Consider the following 21,894-nt stretch of genomic DNA (forward strand, 5'->3'; position numbering starts at 1 on the left):
GACCACAGGGCCTTTTTGAGTCCACAGAGAGTCTGCCCATTGCAGGGCCTTACCTTGCAATTGCGAGATGATGAACGCTATTTTAGCCGTGTCGGTGGTGTAGAATTGCGGCTGTATCTCCAGGACCAGTTCGCATTGGAGAAGGAATCCGCTGCATTCCTCCGCCGATCCAGAGTAGGGTGCCGGTTTGGCCATGGGACTGGCGGTGAATGCTGGAGAGGAAGCGGTGCTGGCTGGTGCTGGAGTGGAAGCGTTGCTGGAGGAAGATGACGATAGCTGTGGTGTGAGTGCTCGGCGCAGCGTGTCCACGAGCTCTTGAAACGGGTAGTTGGTGCTCATACTGTGAAGTTGTTATGGTCCGGTCTTCTGTTACAACAGAGACACGGAGACTGAAGTAGAAGCAATCCAGTTAAGTATTTATTAACAAGTAGTTGAGCACAGAGTGATAACAAGCAGATATAGCGTGATGAGAGATGAATGGGATATAATACTGTCCTTTTAAACTTGCAGATGCTGGATGAGAGATGCAGTGGAGGGAGACGATGGAGACACTCACACACACACAGGTAGGTTTGCACACGGGGAGACCAGGAGATGAAGGAGATCGCTGGAGCAGGTAGGTAAGTCGTTTGGGATTCCTTAAGGTAAGCATACATATGTCGTAGTGCGAACGAGACCGGACAGTGAGTGTGTGTGAGTGTGGTGGCTTTATGGTGCTGGTGATTGCAGAGTTAATGACGTGCAGGTGGCGGTGATTAGAAGGCTGGTGATTGAGTGCGTGGGTACTGCAGTGAGGTGGAACCTGACGTGTCTGTGACAATAATACTGTAATTGCGATTTTATTTTCATAGACAAATGAGAGGTTTCAGAATTTTGTTGACAGGGTTTGTGTATCTCATATCAAACAAATAGACATTAAAAATGTAAGAGTGTACAGTGGTTGTTTTATTTTTATTGCTGCTTATTTATTTAATTTGCAATTCTGCAATAGTGTTAACAAAAAAAAAAATTCTTGACATTTTTGCAACCCAAAAATGACTGATGTCCAGTAATATAGCTTTCAACATAGCAAATACATTTTTGATATTTTATAACACATTTACAATACTAGAAGTGCAAAAATTATACATATTATTTCAACAGTGATCACAAAAGAAAAAAAAAAATACACACCTCACCGTTTAACACGCAATGACACACAGATCTGATCATGCAATTAAAGTATTCATTTACGTTTTATAGTCTCCATTCTTTCATGTACACAGACACAGACACACACACACACACACACACACACACACACACACTAACCCTTTGTACACAACTTACTGAAACATAACAGACATAAGACAAACAAATATATATATATATATATATATATATATATATATAAAGTACAGTTGAAAGAGTGGCACTGAACACTAGGCACAATCTGCTGTATCATCACACACAACAACCCTGAAGAGAAAACCGCTTCACATAGAAACAAAAGCAACCATCACAAGCGCACAACAGTGAGAGTTACACAGTACAGACTGAAATACAGACCAGGCCCACACTAAGACTTTTCTTACTGATTATTTGTGCACTTGCACCTCGGGCCACTGTCTGAATGTTCGAACACATCCTGTCAGAAGTTTAACTGGGTCGAGTCTTCATGGTTATGTTAGTTTGCTTGCACTAATTTTGGTCCCACAGCAACACCATTACAGTCAAGAATGTACTGCAAACACCCCTGTGGAGGAGCTTTCTGTGGCGGGCCATTCTTTACTTCAACCAAAGCGTCCTTTTCAGCAGTCATCTGAAACAAAGAAACAAACATATCTGCTCATACATGTCACATTCGTAACAGAGATTGTGGTTTTAGCATTCAAGCTGCTTATGTGCTTATACTTCATGTTCTACACTATATAAAACATTCAGTTTGCAAAATGTTCTCCTAGCAAATGTAAAGAAGTAGCTTGAACATAGATTTTAATTGGAGTCCATTGATTATTTTATGTACAGACAACAAGAATACTCTAAATAGATATTAGCTATCATACAGTTCAGAGTTCTTTACTTCTTAATTAATACTTATCAGTTGTCATCATGTTAAAGATTTGTACCTAGGTACATGTGCATCTCACTGGAAATTTTAGATTCAATATATTTGACTATCAAGGTAATATATTTGCCACAGTAGGCATTGAAAAAAATGACGAAAAAAAAAATGCTAAACAACTCTCACGCCAGCCAGCCGGAGTGCCTATGATAGCCACCAGAGGGCACTCCTTCTGTATTTGTTATCTCACCATGGACTGCATTTTTTCCCGGACTCATTATGCATGATTAGATCCATCTGTGTCTCATTATCCTTGTTAACTCTGCCTATATAAGCCATGTTTTCTGTCATTCATTGCGAAGTCTTGTATGTTGTTACACTGCATTTCTGAGTGTTATCCTGGTCTCCTGTTTTTTATTATTTGGCTGTTTTCTGGATTGCCCTTTTGCCTCTGTTTTCTGCCCAGTTGCGCATTTGGATTGTTTGCCTGTGTGTTTGACCTTTTGCCTGATACATGGATTACGATTCTGGATTGTCCCAATAAAGCTGCATTTGGATCTCCAACCCATCAGAAACATTCAGTTGCTTAGTTGCTGAATTTTGGTGATCAAACTCATCTTTGATCACCAAAATGCCATATTTAAACCTTTTTTCCCTGTAAAAACATTTATTCATGCCTCAAAATAGCTTGAATGTAACTCTACACCCTTGCTTCATTTAGTATACACAGAGTCATGAATATGCAAATTAGACCTGCCTCCACTCACTCACACCAGCTCAGAATGCCTGATCCACTCTGTCAACTTTACTGTAGTAAACGCTGCACAATGGCAAGTGGAAATATTGGTTTAATTCAGCCATATATGTTTGAACCAGAAACAGATTTAGAGAAAGGGTGAATTATACAGGCTTGTCTACAAGTCCATGACGTCCAACAACTCAGTGGAGAAAGGCATATAGTTCATCATAACATCGTAATATACATCATACACCTGTTATATTGCTAAATCTACCCGATTTTTTTTATACCATCAAAAATATACAGCTATGGAAAAAATTAAGAGACCACTTAACATTGATTTCTGAACTTGGAGTGGTCTCTTAATTTTTTCCATAGCTGTATATCGGAATAACCTGGCTTCTCTTGAGTCTCCCCTATTTCAGAGATTAGAAGTTGATTGACATGATTGGTGATTGGGAAAAAGAGAAAAAAGTACGAAAAACTAGCTTTTTTTGTAAGTCAGCTTTGTTTAGTTTTTTTCTTTGCAGTGTGTTGTTATATCATGTACCTGTTTTGGTTGAATAGCAGTTGGTCTTTTGGGATTTTGTACCATGACATGATTCATTTTGGCAATGACCATGTCTGCGATTAGCTGCTGGTCTTCAGCCTGATGGTCCCCCACTAAAGGCATAGACGAACCCATTACCTAATCAAAAAACACGTATTAGTTTACACGTTTACATGAAGAGTAAAACAGTTGAATTTGTACAAAGACACAAACCTGCATAAACGCTCCACAATCTTTATGTCACATCTACACAACTAGTATACAACTCTGTTTTAAGGACAGCACATACCTCAGTAATGTAATCTTTTCCATCTTTTCCATGAATAGCTTTTACAGCACAAATTTCAAGGCCTCCAAATATTTCACAGCAGGTGTCTACCCAAAGCTTATACCTGCAAAAGAGCGCAGCATGCTTAGTCATGTTTGAAGCATATTTGCTTGCCTGTAGCAGATGTTTAACGCTTGTCATTGTTGTTTGTGTTACCTGTCTGTCATAGCCACCTGTTCCACCATGGCAGTGCCAACGTTGGACTTCCAGTTACCTGAGACTGACGTCCTCCTATGAAACGAGGAGCATTCTTCATCTGTCAAGAACAGCATTTAGCTAAATCTGAGATGTGTTCAGAAACTCTACAGAATAGCATCTGTACTCACATGTAAGCCTTGTAATCATTTCCAATTTTCTGAATCCTGATGTCATATTTGGGTTCGATGAATGGTTCACATGTGCTGTATGTCTGTGTGACGGCCACCACACTAGCTATGTCCTGAAACTTTGTGTGGTTATCCACTTTCACCTTAACAACACACACAGTTAGATTAGATGTTTAACTACATGAACACAGAGCTCTTCTTTTACAGGCCTTGTTTAAGTTTAAATGTTACCTTCCCCACTCCAGAGTGAGCGTGCCCGATTTTCACCACAACAGGAAATGCCGGCATGGTCACCTGGTTTGTTTTCGCACAAACAGATTATTTATTCACTTAATTATGCAGATATAGTAATTGATAACATCAATGGGGAAACTGTTTGGGAAACAATCTCTTACCATTTCTTTATAGTTGGGATAGAACGTCTGTTCAATTAATGGAAATTTCTCCTGTCCGAGTTTCTTGCAAGTGCTGATCAGACATGCAAACTGCAGATAAGTTTAGAGAGATGAGGTTGGAGCACATATCTATCAAACGGCATGTCAGACTGAACGTCCTCAAACTTACAGCCCAGGGTTTGTCACAGAGGTTGTAGATGGACTCCAGGGAGTTGATGCTGGGAATACCGGCGTACTGCAGTCCGATGATTAAGTTACGGAAGTCTTCGTTCTCTGTCATGCTGAAAGCATGTTGTCGGATCAGGACAAAGTCGGGCTTAAATGACCTGTAGGGGCATACAGTACACAAACACACACCAATAACTTCATTTTTCTGAGCCATCTTTGCAGTGAAGTTGTACATGTGGCAACGTTTAACATCTATAATTTGGAATAACGTTTTTCCTTCTAACATCCTTTCAGATCAATCATTACAGAGATAATCCCTGCTGCACTATTCTCACATTCTTCCCGTGAAGATTTTGGAAGCTGCACTCACAGCGCATTACTGGATTTACCGTTTAACAGACTGAGCTGGTCCTGTAACAGCTGGTGCTGTAAATCCTGTTTTGCATTTGGCTGGGTGTGTCTTTTTGCAAGAGTGAAAAACAGCGAGGCTAGTTTTTCCATTCTTATGAATAAGCATCTTTATTGTCAGATCTGATTCGATTTGTATCAAAAACTGAAGTTATTTTTTAGAAAGAAATCTATCCAACATTATTTGTTCTATTTTCCCTAATAAGACCCATGAAAGGTGACTCATGGTTGTGGTAGCGGGAAACAAGGACCCGCGCTTCTCCCCTCAGCACAGAGAGGAGGCGGCTGAGCAGCCACAGAAACTGGACTATTGGGGGAGATACCCTCACAGACAGGGCTTGACATTCTTTTTTTTTTTTTTTTTTTGCTAACCAGCCACTGTGGCTTGTGGTTTTTCAAAGTTACTAGCCGCCCCAAAAGTCCCTTTAAGACAAGTCATTTCACTCGGCGGCCATCTTTGAAACGCCTCTCGGGCATTCAAGTGCAGCTCTTATCTCTTTGAATGGGAAACTTCAAATTCTCTAAAGCTGTTTGCCAAGTTTTCGATTAAATTTCACATTTGAAATCACCAATGAAATCTGACAATTGTTTCATAAATTTTGCTTCTAAATGCTCGAATCATAACAAAAAACTGTATTTTTAAAGTTGAATCAAGCTAATGCACATGTGCAGTCCTAAATGCGTGTCTTTTGTGTCTCATTTCGGAGGCACACTTCTGACTGTTTCTATAGGAACTAGAGCTTCTAATGGCTGCTGCAGTGATGCAATGACTTTACCAACTGGTGATTTGGCTCTTATTTAGAAGGCGGGACTTGTTCTGCCATATTCCGCGTTGCACTTTCTCCCATTAAAAACAATGTGAGTGACGCGTCTTGTGTTATTCTATAGTCTTTGCTAGCCACTCAGCATTTTCACTAGCCTCAACTTTGACATCAATACCATGGGGAAAAACTGCCATATAGAGATTCTTAATATTATCTCATAACTTTAAGACCTGACGCACGGATCCATTATACTGTTACACATGCGTTTTCTTTCTCAACTTTTTACGTTCACTTAAAACATAACTGACTGTGTTTACGTGAATACTCACCAAGACTGGCATTTTGACATTATTTTGTGTGTATCTGACTGTTTGCGTGCAATAAGCAGCAAAAAAACCCCTCAATTTAGTACTGAGAGGTGGCTTTATGTGCCGCACTTTGGGTGTGAGAACAAAATCTGCAGGAATGAGTAAAATTATGCACTATATGTGTAATTCCATGCAGAAATTCAAGCCCTGTAACACCAACAATATTCATCCAGACACTTTTTAAAAGACTACATTTGAAAAATGTATATATTATATAAATTCATCCCACCAAAGTGGCTTCCGAAATACACCCACAGTTGTTAATGTCAAGCCCCGCTCACAGGTATTGCGGGATTGGAGGATGAAGATAAGCAGCTGTCAATCCTGAGTTCTTGATGATGATGTAGATGAGGAGGTTGACACAATCTACTTCACGTCATCCACCTAACAACCAGAGTGGAGATCTTCCCTCTGCTGTTGAAATAGACCTCATGGAAGTCTGCCGCAGGGCAGAGGCAAAACTTTTTTTTGTCTAGCCCTCTCAACAGGTGGGCCAAGTGATAGAAAGGAATCTCTGTCATGATAAGTGACTGCCATCATGCCTCATACTGGTTAAACAATTCACTCCATCAGTCCTGGCATATGTTGTGGAGATGAAAAGGCATTGGGACAAACCATATTCCCACCGTGTGCCTGTTAAGGGTTTTGTATGGCTGTATATTCAAATATGGAGAACAGGAACTAGCCTTTATTAGCCTGCTCACATGAACTAAACATCACAGTACAACGAGAGCCACCCAGATTACTGCAGATATTGCCCCCACCACCTCATCATCTGGCTAATGTGATGTTACAGTCTAAATGGCTCAAGCTAAGGGAAAACCGTCCTATGCCACGGCTGAAGCCAATCACCTCCCTGCCAATCCCCTGGGTGAGAAAAAGAGGCAGGCTACATATGGCTGAGATCAGTTCACCACAGGAGGACAGAGAGCAGTACCAAGGGTTTATAGCTCCATCCCTCTCAGAGTTCAGCGTATCGAGTCATTGCGATCAGCCACTCTCAGTCTGAGGTTATTGGTGTTGATAGCTTCAACAGTAGCTGTCATTTCCCTAGGGCTGTTGAGAATGAGAGAATATCAGCACTGGACAGCGAATCAGAGCTTGCGCTTTGGGCACTGGCTCAGCCGCAGAGTTATTATCTCAGAGGAGCGTGTGAACGCTCTACATCACTGGAGAGCCCCCACTTTTCCAAGAGAAGGGACCTCATTAGATCCTATCACTCTAAATAAGGTACTAATGAATGCATCACTTATGGTCTGGAGAGTGGTGTTCAACAGCAGAATGGTTTGAGAGGTTTGTTGTCTAAAAGACAACATTTGTAGCCTATATAAACAGGCAAGGGGGTGGTTGACTGTTTCACAGTCTGGCGCAGAGACTAACAGTGTAGAGCAGCATTGCGACATGACAAAATTAAATAGAACCAGCCCATTATAATCATTAATGGTGTCTCTAGTGCATGCGGTGCGGCACAATGCGACACAACAAGACGAATTCCAAGACAAGACAAACTGATGAGCTCATGCTACTTTTGACACAAAGAACAAATGGATTTGCAACAGTTACTTTGTCGCATTCAACATAGACAGCCTCAAGAGATAACTGTCATGTCTGGTGTTATTGTATATTGTGTCATGTATATTGCAACATTGAGACCAAATATCACTCAGTTGATCATTGATATGGTTCTACAAGTGCTCTCACAGCCCCATATTTATCCATTAGAGAGCATTGACTTATCATTGACATTCTCTGAAGACAGTGTTACTGCTTGATTGCATTATGGCAGGGGTGTCCAAACGGTCCTAGAGGGCCACTGTCCAGCAGAGTTTAGCTCCAACTTGCCTCAACACAACTGCCTGGAAGTTTCTAGCATGCCGAGTAAGAGCTTGATTAGCTGTGTTTAATTGGGGTTGGAGATGATCTCTGTAGGACACTGGCCCTCCAGGAGCAGGATCTGGACACCCCTGCATTACGAGTGAATTACACACTTTGTACATTCTTCTTGCATGTAGTTTGCGTTGGATGATTTAAAAGTCATGCTTAACCCTTTCTAATACATAACATGGGTCAAAAATGACCCATATTCATTTCCTATATAATTTCAATAACGGTTGAGTGTTTCTTTGCTGAATCTTTAAAAGAAATGTATTTTATCATTTATTTATTCCAGGTATTCCTTAAATATCTTGTTTTTGATTGACAAAAATCATTATGTTCATTTTTTCTTTCTTACTTTATAAACAAACACAGTTTTTGTTTGTCTACATCAATTTTACACACATGGGTCAAAAATGACCCGTATTGATTTTCTATGGTATTTCAGTCAAGACTGAGTGTTTATTTTCTGAATCTTTGAAAGAAATTTATTTTGTCATTTATTTATTCCAGGTATTCCTTAAATATCTTAAATACACAGCTTTTGTATTTCTACATCAATTTTACACACATGGGTCAAAAATGACCCATATAGAAACCTTTGCAAATTTTCACAAGTACGAACATATTTACTGCAGACAACTATTCATCCACCACACATTTCACCTCTCAACATGGCTGCTTTTGTATATTTGATGGATGAAAGTCATATTATATTTCATATAATAGGCTGTATATTATATTTCATAATTTGTATTTTTTGTCATAAACCAATGCTACTGGTCACTTTTTACATCTATCAGTGTTCCTGAAATGTAACAGTTTTGAACAAGGTTTCTGTCCAACAGTGAAAATATATAATAAGTGAATCGACCAACAGTGATTTTGATTTTCTTTATCTAGAGTGTTAGCGGCTGGTCCTCAACAGAACTGAGGTGGATGATGACATCACTGTAAAAAAAGCTGAAAGTTTACTTTGCGCACAAACGCAATTTAAATGTGTATGTGCAGGTTGCATATACACAGTTACAGAAATCCGGCGGAAATTATAAAAAGTTACAAAAATCTGTATGCTGACCCTCACATATGCATACAAAAGTGAAGTATACTTTGGCCTTTAGAAAGGTAATGACACACAAAAAAATTTAATTCAAAAAGAAAGGAAAAATTAAAACAAGGATTTGTTTATTGAGTAATAGATGGAATAATGAATGATAAAATTAATTTATTGTAATATATGCGATATAGAAAGTAATAACTCATTCAGGTCACTTTAGACCCATGTTGTATATGTCCAAAACTGTTACTTTTCAGGAACATTGACAGATTTAAAGGGTGACCAATTGCATTGATTTATGACAAAAAATAAAAAATTATGAAATATATAGCCTAATATATTAAATATAATAAGACTTACATCCATCAAATATACAAAAGTAGCCTTGTTAAGATGTGAAATGTGTGGCAGATGAACAGTTGTCTGCAGTAAATATGTTCCTACTTGCAAAAATTTGCAAATATTAAAGATTTCTATATGGGTCATTTTTGACCCATGTGTGTAAAATTGATGTAGAAACTGTGTTTGTTTATAAAGTAAGAAAGAAAAAATAAACATAATTATTTGTAGAAAATCAAAAAACAAGATATTTAAGGAATACCTGGAATAAATAAATGACAAAATACATTTCTTTCAAAGATTCAGCAAATAAACACTCAGTCTTGACTGAAATACCATAGGAAATCAATACGGGTCATTTTTGACCCATGTGTGTAAAATTGATGTAGACCATCAAAAACTGTGTTTGTTTATAAAGTAAGAAAGAAAAAATGAACATAATGATTTTTTACAATCAAAAACATGTTATTTAAGTAATACCTGGAATAAATGAATGATAAAATACATTTCTTTTAAAGATTCAGCAAAGAAACACTCAACCGTTCTTGAAATTACATAGGAAATGAATACGGGTCATTTTTGACCCATGTTATGCATTAGAAGGGTAGTGATACAAAAATGATTTTTATTAAAAAAGTAAGAAAGAAAAAAATAAAATGAGGATTTGTTATGATCAAAAACAAGTTAATTGAGGAATACCTGGAATACTGAATGAAGAAATTAATTTCTTGCAAAGATATAGAAAATAAAAACTCAGCCGGGTCATTTTTGACCCATGTTATGCATCAAAGGGTTAAAGGGATAGTTTACCCAAAAATGAAAATTATCCCATGATTTCCTCACCCTCAAGCCATCCTAGGTGTATATGACTATCTTCTTTCAGATGAACACAATCAGTTATATTAAGAAGTATCCTGCCTCTACCAAGCTTTATAATGGGTGTGAACGGGGGGCCTGTTTTGAAGCCCTACATCCAGCTTGACCTCTGACCCAACGCATGACGCAACGACGAACGCGGAAGCTCAGAGGATAGAGCAAAACAAAACACCGGTCATGAATTAGAAGTCTAAAAAAAGAATTTTAAAGAGAAATGTCGGAGGATTTTGATATAAGAGAAGAGGAGCTTAGGTTTGTTGCCCAGCCCTATTTGTTTGAGCCTTGAGAGGCGGCTTACGATACTCCTACATCCAGCTTCATACAACGCGTCACGAGTTACTCTTGTGGTGCAAATTGACTTGCGCAGTATAGGCCGTCTGCCAGAAGCTAGTTATTTTACTTTATAAAGTTTTAAATATGGATATTTTTGTCTTACAAAAACCCATCGCTTCGCTTCAGAAGGCCTTCAACCCACTGGAGCCATATGGATTACTTTTATGCTGGATGAAAACATTTATTTTGGGCTTCAAAACAGGCCCCCCATTCACCACCATTTTAAAGCTTGAAAGAGCAAGGATATTTTTAAATATATCTCAGATTGTGTTCGTCTGAAAGAAGATAGTCATATACACCTAGGTTGGCTTGAGGGTGAGTAAATCATGGAATAATTTTTGGGTGAACTATCCCTTTAAATCCAATCTGGCTTTTGTTCTTAAAGTCAATGATACAGCATGGACATTTTTCCACCGCCTTTTTTCTCATCGGAGGAGCAACTGCATTGCTTATGTGCATGCAGAAGATAAAATTACTATGGAAAAGTAATCAGCTCTTCATGTGTTGGGCTGACGTTTATAAAGGAACACATATATTTCATAAGCGGCTCTTCAACAACTTCAAGCTCACTCCACCAGAGGAATGGCAGCGTTCAGGAGTTTTTCTATTCAGGACATTTGAGCTGCGGCTAGCTGGCCATCACCGCAAACTTTTGTGAGATATTATAAACTGGACGTAACTGAGCCATTCCTTGCTCATTCAGTAGTCTGTGTGGGTCACAGCACTTACACACTTCTAACATAGGTCATTTTCATATTTTAATTAAATACATCTGATATTATGTCTCATATAGTAATTTTATACAGACTTTTGGATATGCCTCTGAAGACTATGTATTTATGTGAATTCATGGGCCATTAGTGTAATTACACAGAATCGTTGTCTTGGTGACAAGCCACTCAAATCATTATGAATGGGCTTTTATTACAATGCTCCTTTATTACATCCCAGGATAATGATCAAGTTTTCATGTGTGACACATCAAATCAGTTCTCTCTGAGCAAGTTCATTCAGCTTTCATACTGATTGAAGGTTAAGAAATGTTGATGGCTGTGATTGTACAGACTATAGCACAACAGATTACAGAAACTATTGTTTTTAGATACTATACAATAGTTATTGCACATTATTTCAGTTATTGCAGTACAATATGAATAGTTTGTGGTGATTTTTAAACACAAGTTTACCTGACAACCTTGTTTTCATTCTGCAGCACCTGCACAGCCACGTTACATGATCCTTTAGCATGAGCCACAACACTGATGTCACTGAACTCAGCCTGAAAAACAGAAGAAACCAATCAGTCACCAACTGAAGGAATAAACAAGAATACTTTGATTTGATTTGTCTTTTATAAACTCACCTGTTCAACTTTAATATCATAATCTCCATTCAGTTTTTTCCCTTTAAAGAGTTTGGCCCTGTAGGAAAGTTAAAAAGAAGATTTAAAAAAGTGCTAAAATATGCACTTAAAATATTTTTCCGTTGTGTCTGATTTGATTATTCTGTTCAGACAATTATCTAAACTGAAATGCTCAGGGTATTTTTATTCAAAATAAATGGTATCATACAGAAATTCATAGGGGTTAATGTAGTATTTCAAAAGCAAATAAAAAAATAAACTTGGCTTAACACTCTGGAGTCGGCAGTATCGCTGTTTTTTTTCTTACCAGTGTGAAAGAGACTCAAAATACAAAACACTCAAAATTACAGTTATACACCATTTTAATCTGTGAAATATCTTCTTTTATTTGTGCAAATTAAAGAAAACTAACATGATGTGTGATCTCTCATCTCCCCCTGAATAAAGTCCAATCTGATAGTTCTCAGAAAATGAACTGTAACTTAGTGAATACTAATCACAAAAAAATTAGACTTATGTCTAAAGAAACGTTGAAATGTCAGGTTTTAAATCGTGTCAAGTCAAATTGAAAAAAAAAAAAATTCTGTTTATGTAATCTGTATGAAAAGAAAGCCATGTCTATATAATATATAATATTAGTTTTGTGGCCTTATTTCAGTGACTTAAAGGATTAATCCACTTTTAAATAAACTTTTCCTGATCATTTACTCACCCCCATGTCATCCAAGATGTCCATGTCTTTCTTTCTTCAGTCAAAAAGAAATTAAAGTTTTTGATGAAAACATTCCAGGATTTTTTTTCCATATAGTAGACTTCAATGGGCACCAAACAGTTGAAGGTCAAAATTAGTTTCACTGCAGCTTCAAATTGTTCTACACAATCCCAGAAATAAAGGTCTTATCTAATGAAACCATTGCTCATTTTCTGAGAAAAATTAAAATTAAGGTCCTCAGGTCAAAGTTTGAATTAATTGTTATATAATAGCATATTGCATATAAAAATTAGTTCAAAACTTTGACCTGTGGAGGGCAGTGATACACTTAGCAGTGTCTACACTGCCGGAATTCTAATAAAGAAGAAGAAGAGAGCTAGTTCAAGATTAAACTTATATAATTTTAATTTTTTTTCAGAAAATGAGCGATGGTTACACTAGATAAGACCCTTATTTCTCACCTGGGATCGTGTTGAACAGTTTGAAGCTTCAGTGAAACTAATTTTGACCTTCAACTGTTTGGTGCCCATTGAAGTCTATTTTATGGAAAAAAATCCTGGAATGTTTTCATCAAAAAATGTAATTTCTTTTTGACTAAAGAAAGAAAGACATGGACATCTTGGATGACATGGGGGTGAGTAAATTATCAGGAAAAGTTTATTTAAAAGTGAACTAATCTTCACTTTTTTTTTTTTTTTTTTTTTTTTTTTCTTCAATAACCACGCATAAACGTTATTCCTTCAAAAATACAAACATGTACATAGATGTTCCTCACATATTATTGTAGCCTAGTTTGTGCTGAATACAGTGTAATGACACTTTTCCCATTAATATGTTTATGAACAAATGAAAAAAGCACAAATGTCAGGGCATGTCAAAACTTCTCCAGGGCCCCAGAAATCCTCAAAGCCCAGAGGGTTAAAATTATGTATTTTAATATTTTAATATGTGATCTATTTTTCCATCACTAATATGTAAGAATAACTGTCTGTATCAGGCTTTAATAAAGTCAAATCTCTAAACAGCAGCTCAATACAGCAAACAAACAGATTTATTTGTACATAATGTATGCCACTTTTCACTTTGCTGTAAATGATGCAAGACTTGCTCATAATAAAGTAATTCATGTTATCATAAATCAATCATTGGTCAGAACACCACAAAATATAAAAGTGACTCATAGTACACCTCAGAAAGCACATTTAGTTTAAGTGTTAAGTACAGACTCAGAGCACTAAGTCAGAGTACAGTGGCATGTGAACCCCTTGCAGAATCTGTGAAAATTAGAATTATTTTAATAAAATAAGAGGGATACTAAAAAATGCATGTTATTTTTTGTTTTGTACTGTCCTGGGTAAGATATTTTACATAAAAGATGTTTGCATTTAGTTCACAAGACAAAACAATAGCTGAATTTATTAAAATAACCCCGTTCATAAGTATGTGAACCATTGATTCCCAATACTGTGTGTGGTTACTGGATGATCCACGACTGTTTTGTTTTTTTAATGTTTTGTGATGATTGTTCATGAATCTCTTGTTTGTCCTGAGCAGTTAAACTGAGCTCTGTTCTTCAGAAAAATCCTCCAGGTCCTGCAGATTCATCAGTTTTCAAGGATTTTTTGCATATTTGAACCCTTTCCAGCAGTGGCTGTATGACTTTGAGATTCATCTTTTCACACTGAGGACAACTGAGGGACTAAAACACAACTATTCAAAAAGGTTCAAACATTCACTGATGCTTCAGAAGGAAACACGATGCATTAAGAGCAGAGGGGTGAAAACTTTTGAATTTAAATATCAAGGTAAATTGTACTTAATTTTTCTGCCGGGAAACATGCAAGTATCTTCTGTTGGTTCCGAAGGGCAGTACTAAATGAAAAACAATGATATTTAAACAAAATAAGAAAAATTGTGACATCTTCATCCTGTTCAAAAGTTTTCACCCCCCAGCTCTTAATGCATCGTCTTTCCTTCTGGAGCATCAGTGAATGTTTGAACCTTTTTTAATAGTTGAATTTGAGTCCCTCAGTTGTCCTCAGTGTGAAAAGTCAGATCTTAAAATCATAGTCACTGCTGGAAAGGGTTCAAATATGCAAAAATCCTTGAAAACTGATGAATCTGCAGGAGCTGGAGGATTTTTCTGAAGAACAGAGCTCAGTTTAACTGCTCAGGGCAAACAAGAGACTCATGAACAATCATCACAAAACATAAAAACAGTCGTGGATCATCAGGTGACCACACACAGTATTGAGAATCAATGGTTCACATACTTATGAACGGGGTTATTTTAATAAATTAAGCTATTGTTTTGTCTTGTGAACTAAATGCAAACATCTTTTATGTAAAATATCTTACTCAGGACAGTACTAAACAAAAAAATAACATGCATTTTTTTTATTATCCCTCTTATTTTATTAAAATAATTCTAATTTTCACAGATTCTGCAAGGGGTTCACATACTTTTTCATGCCACTGTATGTGAAGGTGGTATTTTTGTCAGGCATGTTGGCATGAAGATCATGGCATATTGTGCAGCAGGCTAGTTACCATGGTGACCAACATTTTTGCTATATTTTTTTCACCTAAATATTCCACCTGTGATATTCCAGGAATTCCTTGATTAAGTTGCCTTTTTCATTTTAACGTAAGGATAGGTGCACACACACACAATCTAAATGATCAATGTCATTTATTTTCATTGACAAAATAAATTCTGTGACTGTATATGTTAAATATGCTGAAATATATATGTCGATTATAAAACAGGTCAGTTTAGGCTGTTTTATAGAGCCAACATTGCAGCCAAGCTGGAAGTAGGTCGCTGAGCTGCTGTCATCTCAGTCACATAAAGAGCTGTAATTCAGAGCAGTGGAGGTTCAGCTTCTCGTTATAGTAATTACACACTTCAGCAATAGAGTCATGAAGTGCACTAACTGCAGGGAACTGCTCATTCTGACAGCAAATGTTGTTTTAGTTTTAGTCATAATCTTTTGACTTGAATGTCATTTAGTTGTAGTCATCTGAATTGTTTAGTTTTAGTCTAGTTTAAGTCGACTCAATATCATAAGATTTTTGTCGACTAATCCTTCAGTAGATTTAGTTGGCTAAAATCTAACAGTCAGTAAACAAGAAACAAACATAAGAAAATATGAAATAAATACAATAGAACAAAGATACACATGAAATAAACTGTGCTTTAAGTTTTTCAGGTGATCTAACAGTAGTATTCAGGTAATACTTCCTCCAGAAATTGAATAAAATAATCAAATAGATCCTTGTATAAACCCATATTAACCCTCGTGTTGTGTTCGGGTCATTTTTACCGGAAGAGGATTAGGGTCGAAAAATTCCGGGAATTTTCAAAGCTGGAAACTTTCCATGGGAATTAACGGGAATATATGGCAATTAACGGGAATTAATGGGAATAAACAGGGAATTTGCAAAATTACAGGTTAGCCTATGACAGGGTACTTAAATGTAGTTGAAAAGAACATCTTGCAGCATAATTTTGGTTAAAACAACCATATTTAATGCAATTGTAGTTGAATTTTTACCCTGACATTCACACAGCACACTACTTACTGCAGGGCTACTGAGGCCACACCCCCTGCATGCGCTGTGCATTCTCCCAGTCCATAACATGCACATTTGATCAAAAATGCAGAAAAAAGCAGTAATATTGTGAAACATAACTACAGTTTTAAAAATAATGGCTTTCTATTTTGATACACATAAAAATATAATTTATTTCTGTGATGCAAGGCTGAATTTTCAGCATCATTACTCCAGTCTTCAGTGTCACATGATCCTTCAGAAATCATTCTAATATGCTAATATGATACTCCGTTATCAATGTTGGAAACAGTTCATAAAAATTTAAAGAACAGCATTTATTTAAAATAGGAATCTTTTGTAACAATATACACTACCGTTCAAAATTTGGGGTCAGTAATTTTTTTTCTTTGTTTTTTTTTTTTTTTTTTTCAAAGAAATTAATACTTTTATTTAGCAAGGATGTGTGAAATTGTTAAATAAAAGTGATATTAAAGTGATATTGTTAGAAAAGATTTCTATTTTGAATAAATTCTATTCTTTTTAACGTTTTATTAATAAGTAAATCCTGAAAATAGTATTACAGGTTCCAAAACATATTCAGCAGCACAACTGTTTCCAACAATGATAATAACTGAGTATCAAATCAGCATATTAGAATGATTTCTGAAGGATCATGTGACATTGAAATAAATAACACATAACAATTGTTGCAATAAAAATATATTTATTTTACATATTTACTAAATTAGAATTAATTGAATGTGAAAAATAAATAACTGTTATTTTATGGTATGACCAAAGAAAATGTTTATATTTGTTTTTATATGATACCTTTTATGTAAATATTATACATTTATATAAATTTCCCAAAATTTCCAATTAATTCCCATAAATTCCCGTAAATTCCCACAAATTCCAGTTAAGTTTCCAAATTGGAATATTTCCAAAATTCCCCAGGTTAAGTTCCCGTGGAAAGTTTCCGGAAATTTACAAATTTGAAACCCTATAGAGGATTTCCATGTACCCGAAAATGCTAGTTAATGTTATCGCATTGGACTAAAATACATTGTAACACTTGTGGTGTTCCTATTCAAAAATGACCGGCCTACAAAAAATTGCATATATCTCTCATTATGCTACATTATCACTAAATATTGGATTCAATCTTTTTGTCAGCTTGTTTTCTTTCAATTATGACAGGTTTTATATTTATTTTTGAAACTGATTGGTCATAGGCCTCATTGATCTGAGCTTATATTGATCAAAAATGACCGCCCATTGAAAATGAATGGGGGAAATCAGAGAAACATTTAGTGTTCAGGAGTTGTGTTCATCATGTTTGTGTTCACATATGTACATGTGGGCTTGCAAAAATAAAGGCCTCGGACCTCTGAATGTGTGGATACATACATACTCGTGCATCCGCATACATACACAAACGTTCGTGTACACAAACAAACTATTTTGAGGATTACAGGCTTTCTTTTGAACGGAGATGAGTACCTCAAAAACTGAGGTACATAAGCTCAGATAAAGAAGGCCTACAATCAGTTCTAAAAATAAATACAAAACCTGTAATAATTGAAAGAAAACAAGTTGACAAAAAGATTGAATCCAATATTTGGTGATAAGGTAGCATAAAGAGAGATTTATAGGCATTTTTTGACTCAGACAGCAGCAGGTTTATTAGGCTAGTGTCACTTTAAGAACTAAAGCATGGATCCAATGATATGCATCTGATTTTCTCCAGACTGTTTACTTAAGACATAACTGTTCAAATCAATACATGCCAAAACAGGTAGTTTGATACAATTTTTGTGTGTATTTTTCCTTTCAAGTGCAATAGGACACAAAAGAGAACTCAATTCAGCACTCACCAGCTGTCCGAGTGCTCACTAAAAAACCATCTGAACTGAGTTTTCTTTCACTTCTTCTAAAATTGCTTCATTGTTTAAATTTGCAAAACACGTGTAAATGCATGATCAACTTTCTGTCAATTCCTTCAACTGTCACCATCTTCCAGTCCTTATTGTCAGCCCCGGATTGTACCTATTGTTAATTTCTTTGTGTTTTCCCAGAGATTGTTGCTTCGCTCCACAAGATTTGCAAAAGGTCCTTTTTTCTTGACATCAAATGTGAAATTTAATCCATACGTTTGTTTTTCTCTTTCTCACAGATGTTGACATTTTTAAATGTTTTATAAGACATGCAGCAAGCGTATGATATTAATCCTCTGGGTAAATCAGTACTTTACAATTCAAATGTGCGCATCTAACCTCCCAGCCACGCAGATTCATTGTGACTGAATCTTTTCCCAAATCTCCCCTCCCTAACATTTCCATCTCATACTTATATATTGAGGAAAAGGTCAATAGATTTCCGTTAAATTTTGGCATCACAAACTGTTTTTTATTTAGTTATCATCTTGTTTTCATTGAAAAAATGGCATTGGCAAAAAATATGACAAAAATTATTGGTCAGTGAAATTAACACTGCTGCAGGGACTGGTTCTCCTTTGCGGATACTGAAACAGAGCCAGACTAAAATCTCATCTTTCTCCGTCACATTTGCTTTGCAACACAGAAGACAGATGTTCGCTGCTGATCCACCTTTAAAACCATCTAAAACCACCAACTAAAAACTTAGTATCTCATGTGAAGTCAAAAATGCTATTTATGTGTAGTAAAAGGTATGTTGGTGTAGTTGAGTAAAAGCATTAGTACAGTTATATACTAGCTAACAACATCACAGTTTCACAGGGCTAGTATACTGTACAGAAGATATCGTTATTAATTCCTAAATGTCTGCACTGCAAGCTTTGGGTCATAACCCAATACAAAAGAGAGCATTGGCTGTTGACAGTTCCAGAATATTCGTTCCTATAATAGACTGGAAAGCTACACTGTGTGTGTCTGTTGAGAGGATGTACTAAACAAGTAAGCAGCTCTCATACATAAAGATATTGTACTAAAAGACAGGCACAGTGGACAACATACTTCATATGCCCAAGAGAACATTAAGCAGACACACTCAAAACAAATATTTGTTGGATTTACTTAAAAAAGCAGTGTCAAGAGGTTCCACGCAACTATATTGAGTAATTTGTACAAACAGAAATTTAGTTTTATGAACAAAATAAATTCAAGTAAAGCTGACAAAATTTCTTTGAGTAAATTCAAATCATTTGAATTTGTCACTGTTACATAATATTTATATGTGCAGTTTACTTAATAATGTTAAATGTATAAAAGTTTATTACAGAAACTCCTCTAAATGTCCAACATAACTGAACATTAAACAAGAACATAAACTAACATAATCTTTCCCTTTACTGAAAAACACATAAAATAACACTTTAATCCCTAAATTTACTCTCTTAATGCAGTCCCTTAGAAAGTATGCTGGGAACTACAGATCCACTGCCCAGTTAGTTATGTCAACATTAATTTGTTCATTTTACTCAGCAATATAAGTTGACTGAACAAACACTTAAGTAAAGATGACAGCACTCATTTTTAGTATACTGTATTTTTTTGTTCATACAACTAAATTGTTATTTGTACACATTACTCGATGTAGTTGCGTGAAACCCACTTGACAATTACTTTTTTAGGTAAATCCAACAATTAATTATTTTTTTTTTGAGTGTACAAACAACTTGGTTAAATTAAGTTCATGTAGTTACATGAGTTTTTAAGTAATGTGAACGAGGATGGTTAGAGTGAAACTAACAACATTGAAAGTTCATTTTTTTGAGTGAAAAAAAAGGACATGATGTTTATTCAATTATACTTAAGATAGCATTGTATTATGGTCTTGACATAAATGGGTTAAAATTGTAGTCTAATCGTCACCGTGCCAAGTATAAAACAACAGTCATCCATCAGTCCTGAGCTTTCAGGCCAGGGTTATTGATGTTTAGAGCAACACATTTAAACCAATGGGCACTTTGAGTATAAGTGACCCATTTCACCTCAAATTATTCCCAACTAAGCATACGTATTTCATTAATTCTCTAAAAAAAAAAAAAAGCTCAGCTGTTTAATAAGCCCCAATAGAAATCTACAAGCAATAACATAATATTTAAAAAAAGAAAGAAAGAAAAAAGGAGAAGCAAACACTTTGTTTCTATAATTGGGAATTATATAGTTACCTTAAAAACTAAAAACCTAAAAAAAAAATGCTTTTTCCACTTGTGACGATTTACATGAATACATGATTTAAATGAGCAATCCATATTATACATATATTAATGAAAAACCCTTTAAACATGACACTTATTATTTTTTATTTTATGGAGCTTTGACAGACAGGAATTAAACAACTCTGGTCATGTGATTATTTACACCAAGCATGAAAATATGATATGTGGTATGTGACACATACTATATCATAAAAATCATCATCCTATACCATACAAATCAACAGCTGAGCTTTTTGTGCCTGACTGAACAATATCTGACCATTTCTTCTGCAAGCATACAAATACAGATTTAAATGATAAGTTGCATGAATTCACTCAGACTCACATTAATCTTTTGAAGAAATTACAGGGAAATTGTGGACAAATCAGATATGAAATAATATGTAAGCACGAGTGTCATCAATTTGAGGAGTCTATGATTTTTTATAAACTCTGGAAATGCTCCAGATATTTCCTGCTTCGTTTATTTCACAATTCTTTTCTAGATAATCACATAATTTGTTATTTGTTTGATAATAGAATCAAACACACTTTAGCCATGTAAATCAGAGACCTGAGATTTATGCAGTGATGGCGTTGTCTTTTCCCAGTCAATAGCAGCAATAAAGCATGTGCATTTACTATATTCTCCACCAGTCAAAATACTGATTATGCTCAGCACTAAATATATGGTTCAATAAATAAGGATGCAAGGAGAAGCCAAATAAAGCCTGGTTATGAAGGAGCTTAAGTGAAGACCATTGCTCTTACCAGTCCTGCTGGGCTTCATCGATGACCAGCAGGATCTTGAGTCTTTTGGACGATGCGGGCACAGGCGTTTGCTCGACCAGCCCTGCCGAGGCGGCCGTCTGCTTCACCACATTGGTGATGGAGCTGAAGAAGCCTGTCCCTGATGGCTGGGGCTGGATGGGCTTTCTCTCCTGGCCTGGGGACACTGGAGCTGGTCCTGAGACTGGTCCAGGGGGTGGAGGTTGAGGAGGATCTGGTTTCTGCAGGTCTGACATGTAGCCATTAGGTAGGTTGGAGATAAAGGTGCTGTCCGACAGACGCCGGCGAAGGTAGTTCATGACTGCAGACTGGAGGAGGAGTACTGGTTTAGAAATAGATGTGGAGATATCAAGTGCCTACATTCAGAGGATTTACCCCAGCTCAGAGCTGAACACCCATCGAAGTGAGATGCTGGGATCCCTCCTTGCATCGTCGCAGTGTTTCCTCCCCTCTCAGCTTTCACAACCTCTGATGTCACATGTGCAAGCAGCCAATCAGACGCTTGCTGCATCTCTGCATGAGATGCTTGGTCTCTCTCCCCTCCCCCATGCTAGACTGCGTGATCACATCCTTCATGACAGAAGGTTTCCTGCAGTACATGTGTGGGGAAAACAAGACTGAAATTGGCACGTGAGCTTCCCCTCATAGCAGTGCTATTTTGATTTTCTCGCAGGTACACCTAGAGAAATTACTTTAACTAGCAGTGCATGTTTCACACC

The 21,894-nt window shown here is 36.4% G+C and overlaps 1 protein-coding gene across 1 annotated transcript; it reads right to left on the reverse strand.

Annotated features, from left to right (window-relative positions):
* Positions 1-1,421: 1,421 nt before the first annotated feature.
* Positions 1,422-21,691, reverse strand: syn2a (synapsin IIa). Its single transcript, XM_067371416.1, has 11 exons — positions 21,158-21,691; positions 11,934-11,991; positions 11,758-11,849; positions 4,552-4,708; positions 4,383-4,472; positions 4,219-4,281; positions 3,988-4,130; positions 3,818-3,892; positions 3,623-3,725; positions 3,334-3,471; positions 1,422-1,801 (listed from the first exon to the last, which is right to left on the reverse strand). Exons 1-11 carry the CDS (start codon positions 21,472-21,474, stop codon positions 1,667-1,669), a joined length of 1,371 nt encoding a protein of 456 aa, XP_067227517.1. The 5' UTR covers positions 21,475-21,691; the 3' UTR covers positions 1,422-1,666.
* Between the last annotated feature and the right edge of the window lie 203 nt (positions 21,692-21,894).

Source organism: Chanodichthys erythropterus, chromosome 20 (genome assembly GCF_024489055.1).
Source record: "Chanodichthys erythropterus isolate Z2021 chromosome 20, ASM2448905v1, whole genome shotgun sequence".
NCBI lineage: Eukaryota > Metazoa > Chordata > Actinopteri > Cypriniformes > Xenocyprididae > Chanodichthys > Chanodichthys erythropterus.

What these genes read in the sequence shown, in the direction of transcription:
- syn2a (XM_067371416.1), bottom strand. Translation starts at nt 21,474, where the DNA reads ATGAACTACCTTCGCCGGCGTCTGTCGGACAGCACCTTTATCTCCAAC. An exon ending in ATGATATTAAAGTTGAACAG is followed by an intron (nt 11,850 to 11,933) that starts GTGAGTTTATAA and finishes TCTGTTTTTCAG; the next exon opens with GCTGAGTTCAGTGACATCAG. An exon ending in AATGATTACAAGGCTTACAT is followed by an intron (nt 3,893 to 3,987) that starts GTGAGTACAGAT and finishes CTCGTTTCATAG; the next exon opens with GAGGACGTCAGTCTCAGGTA.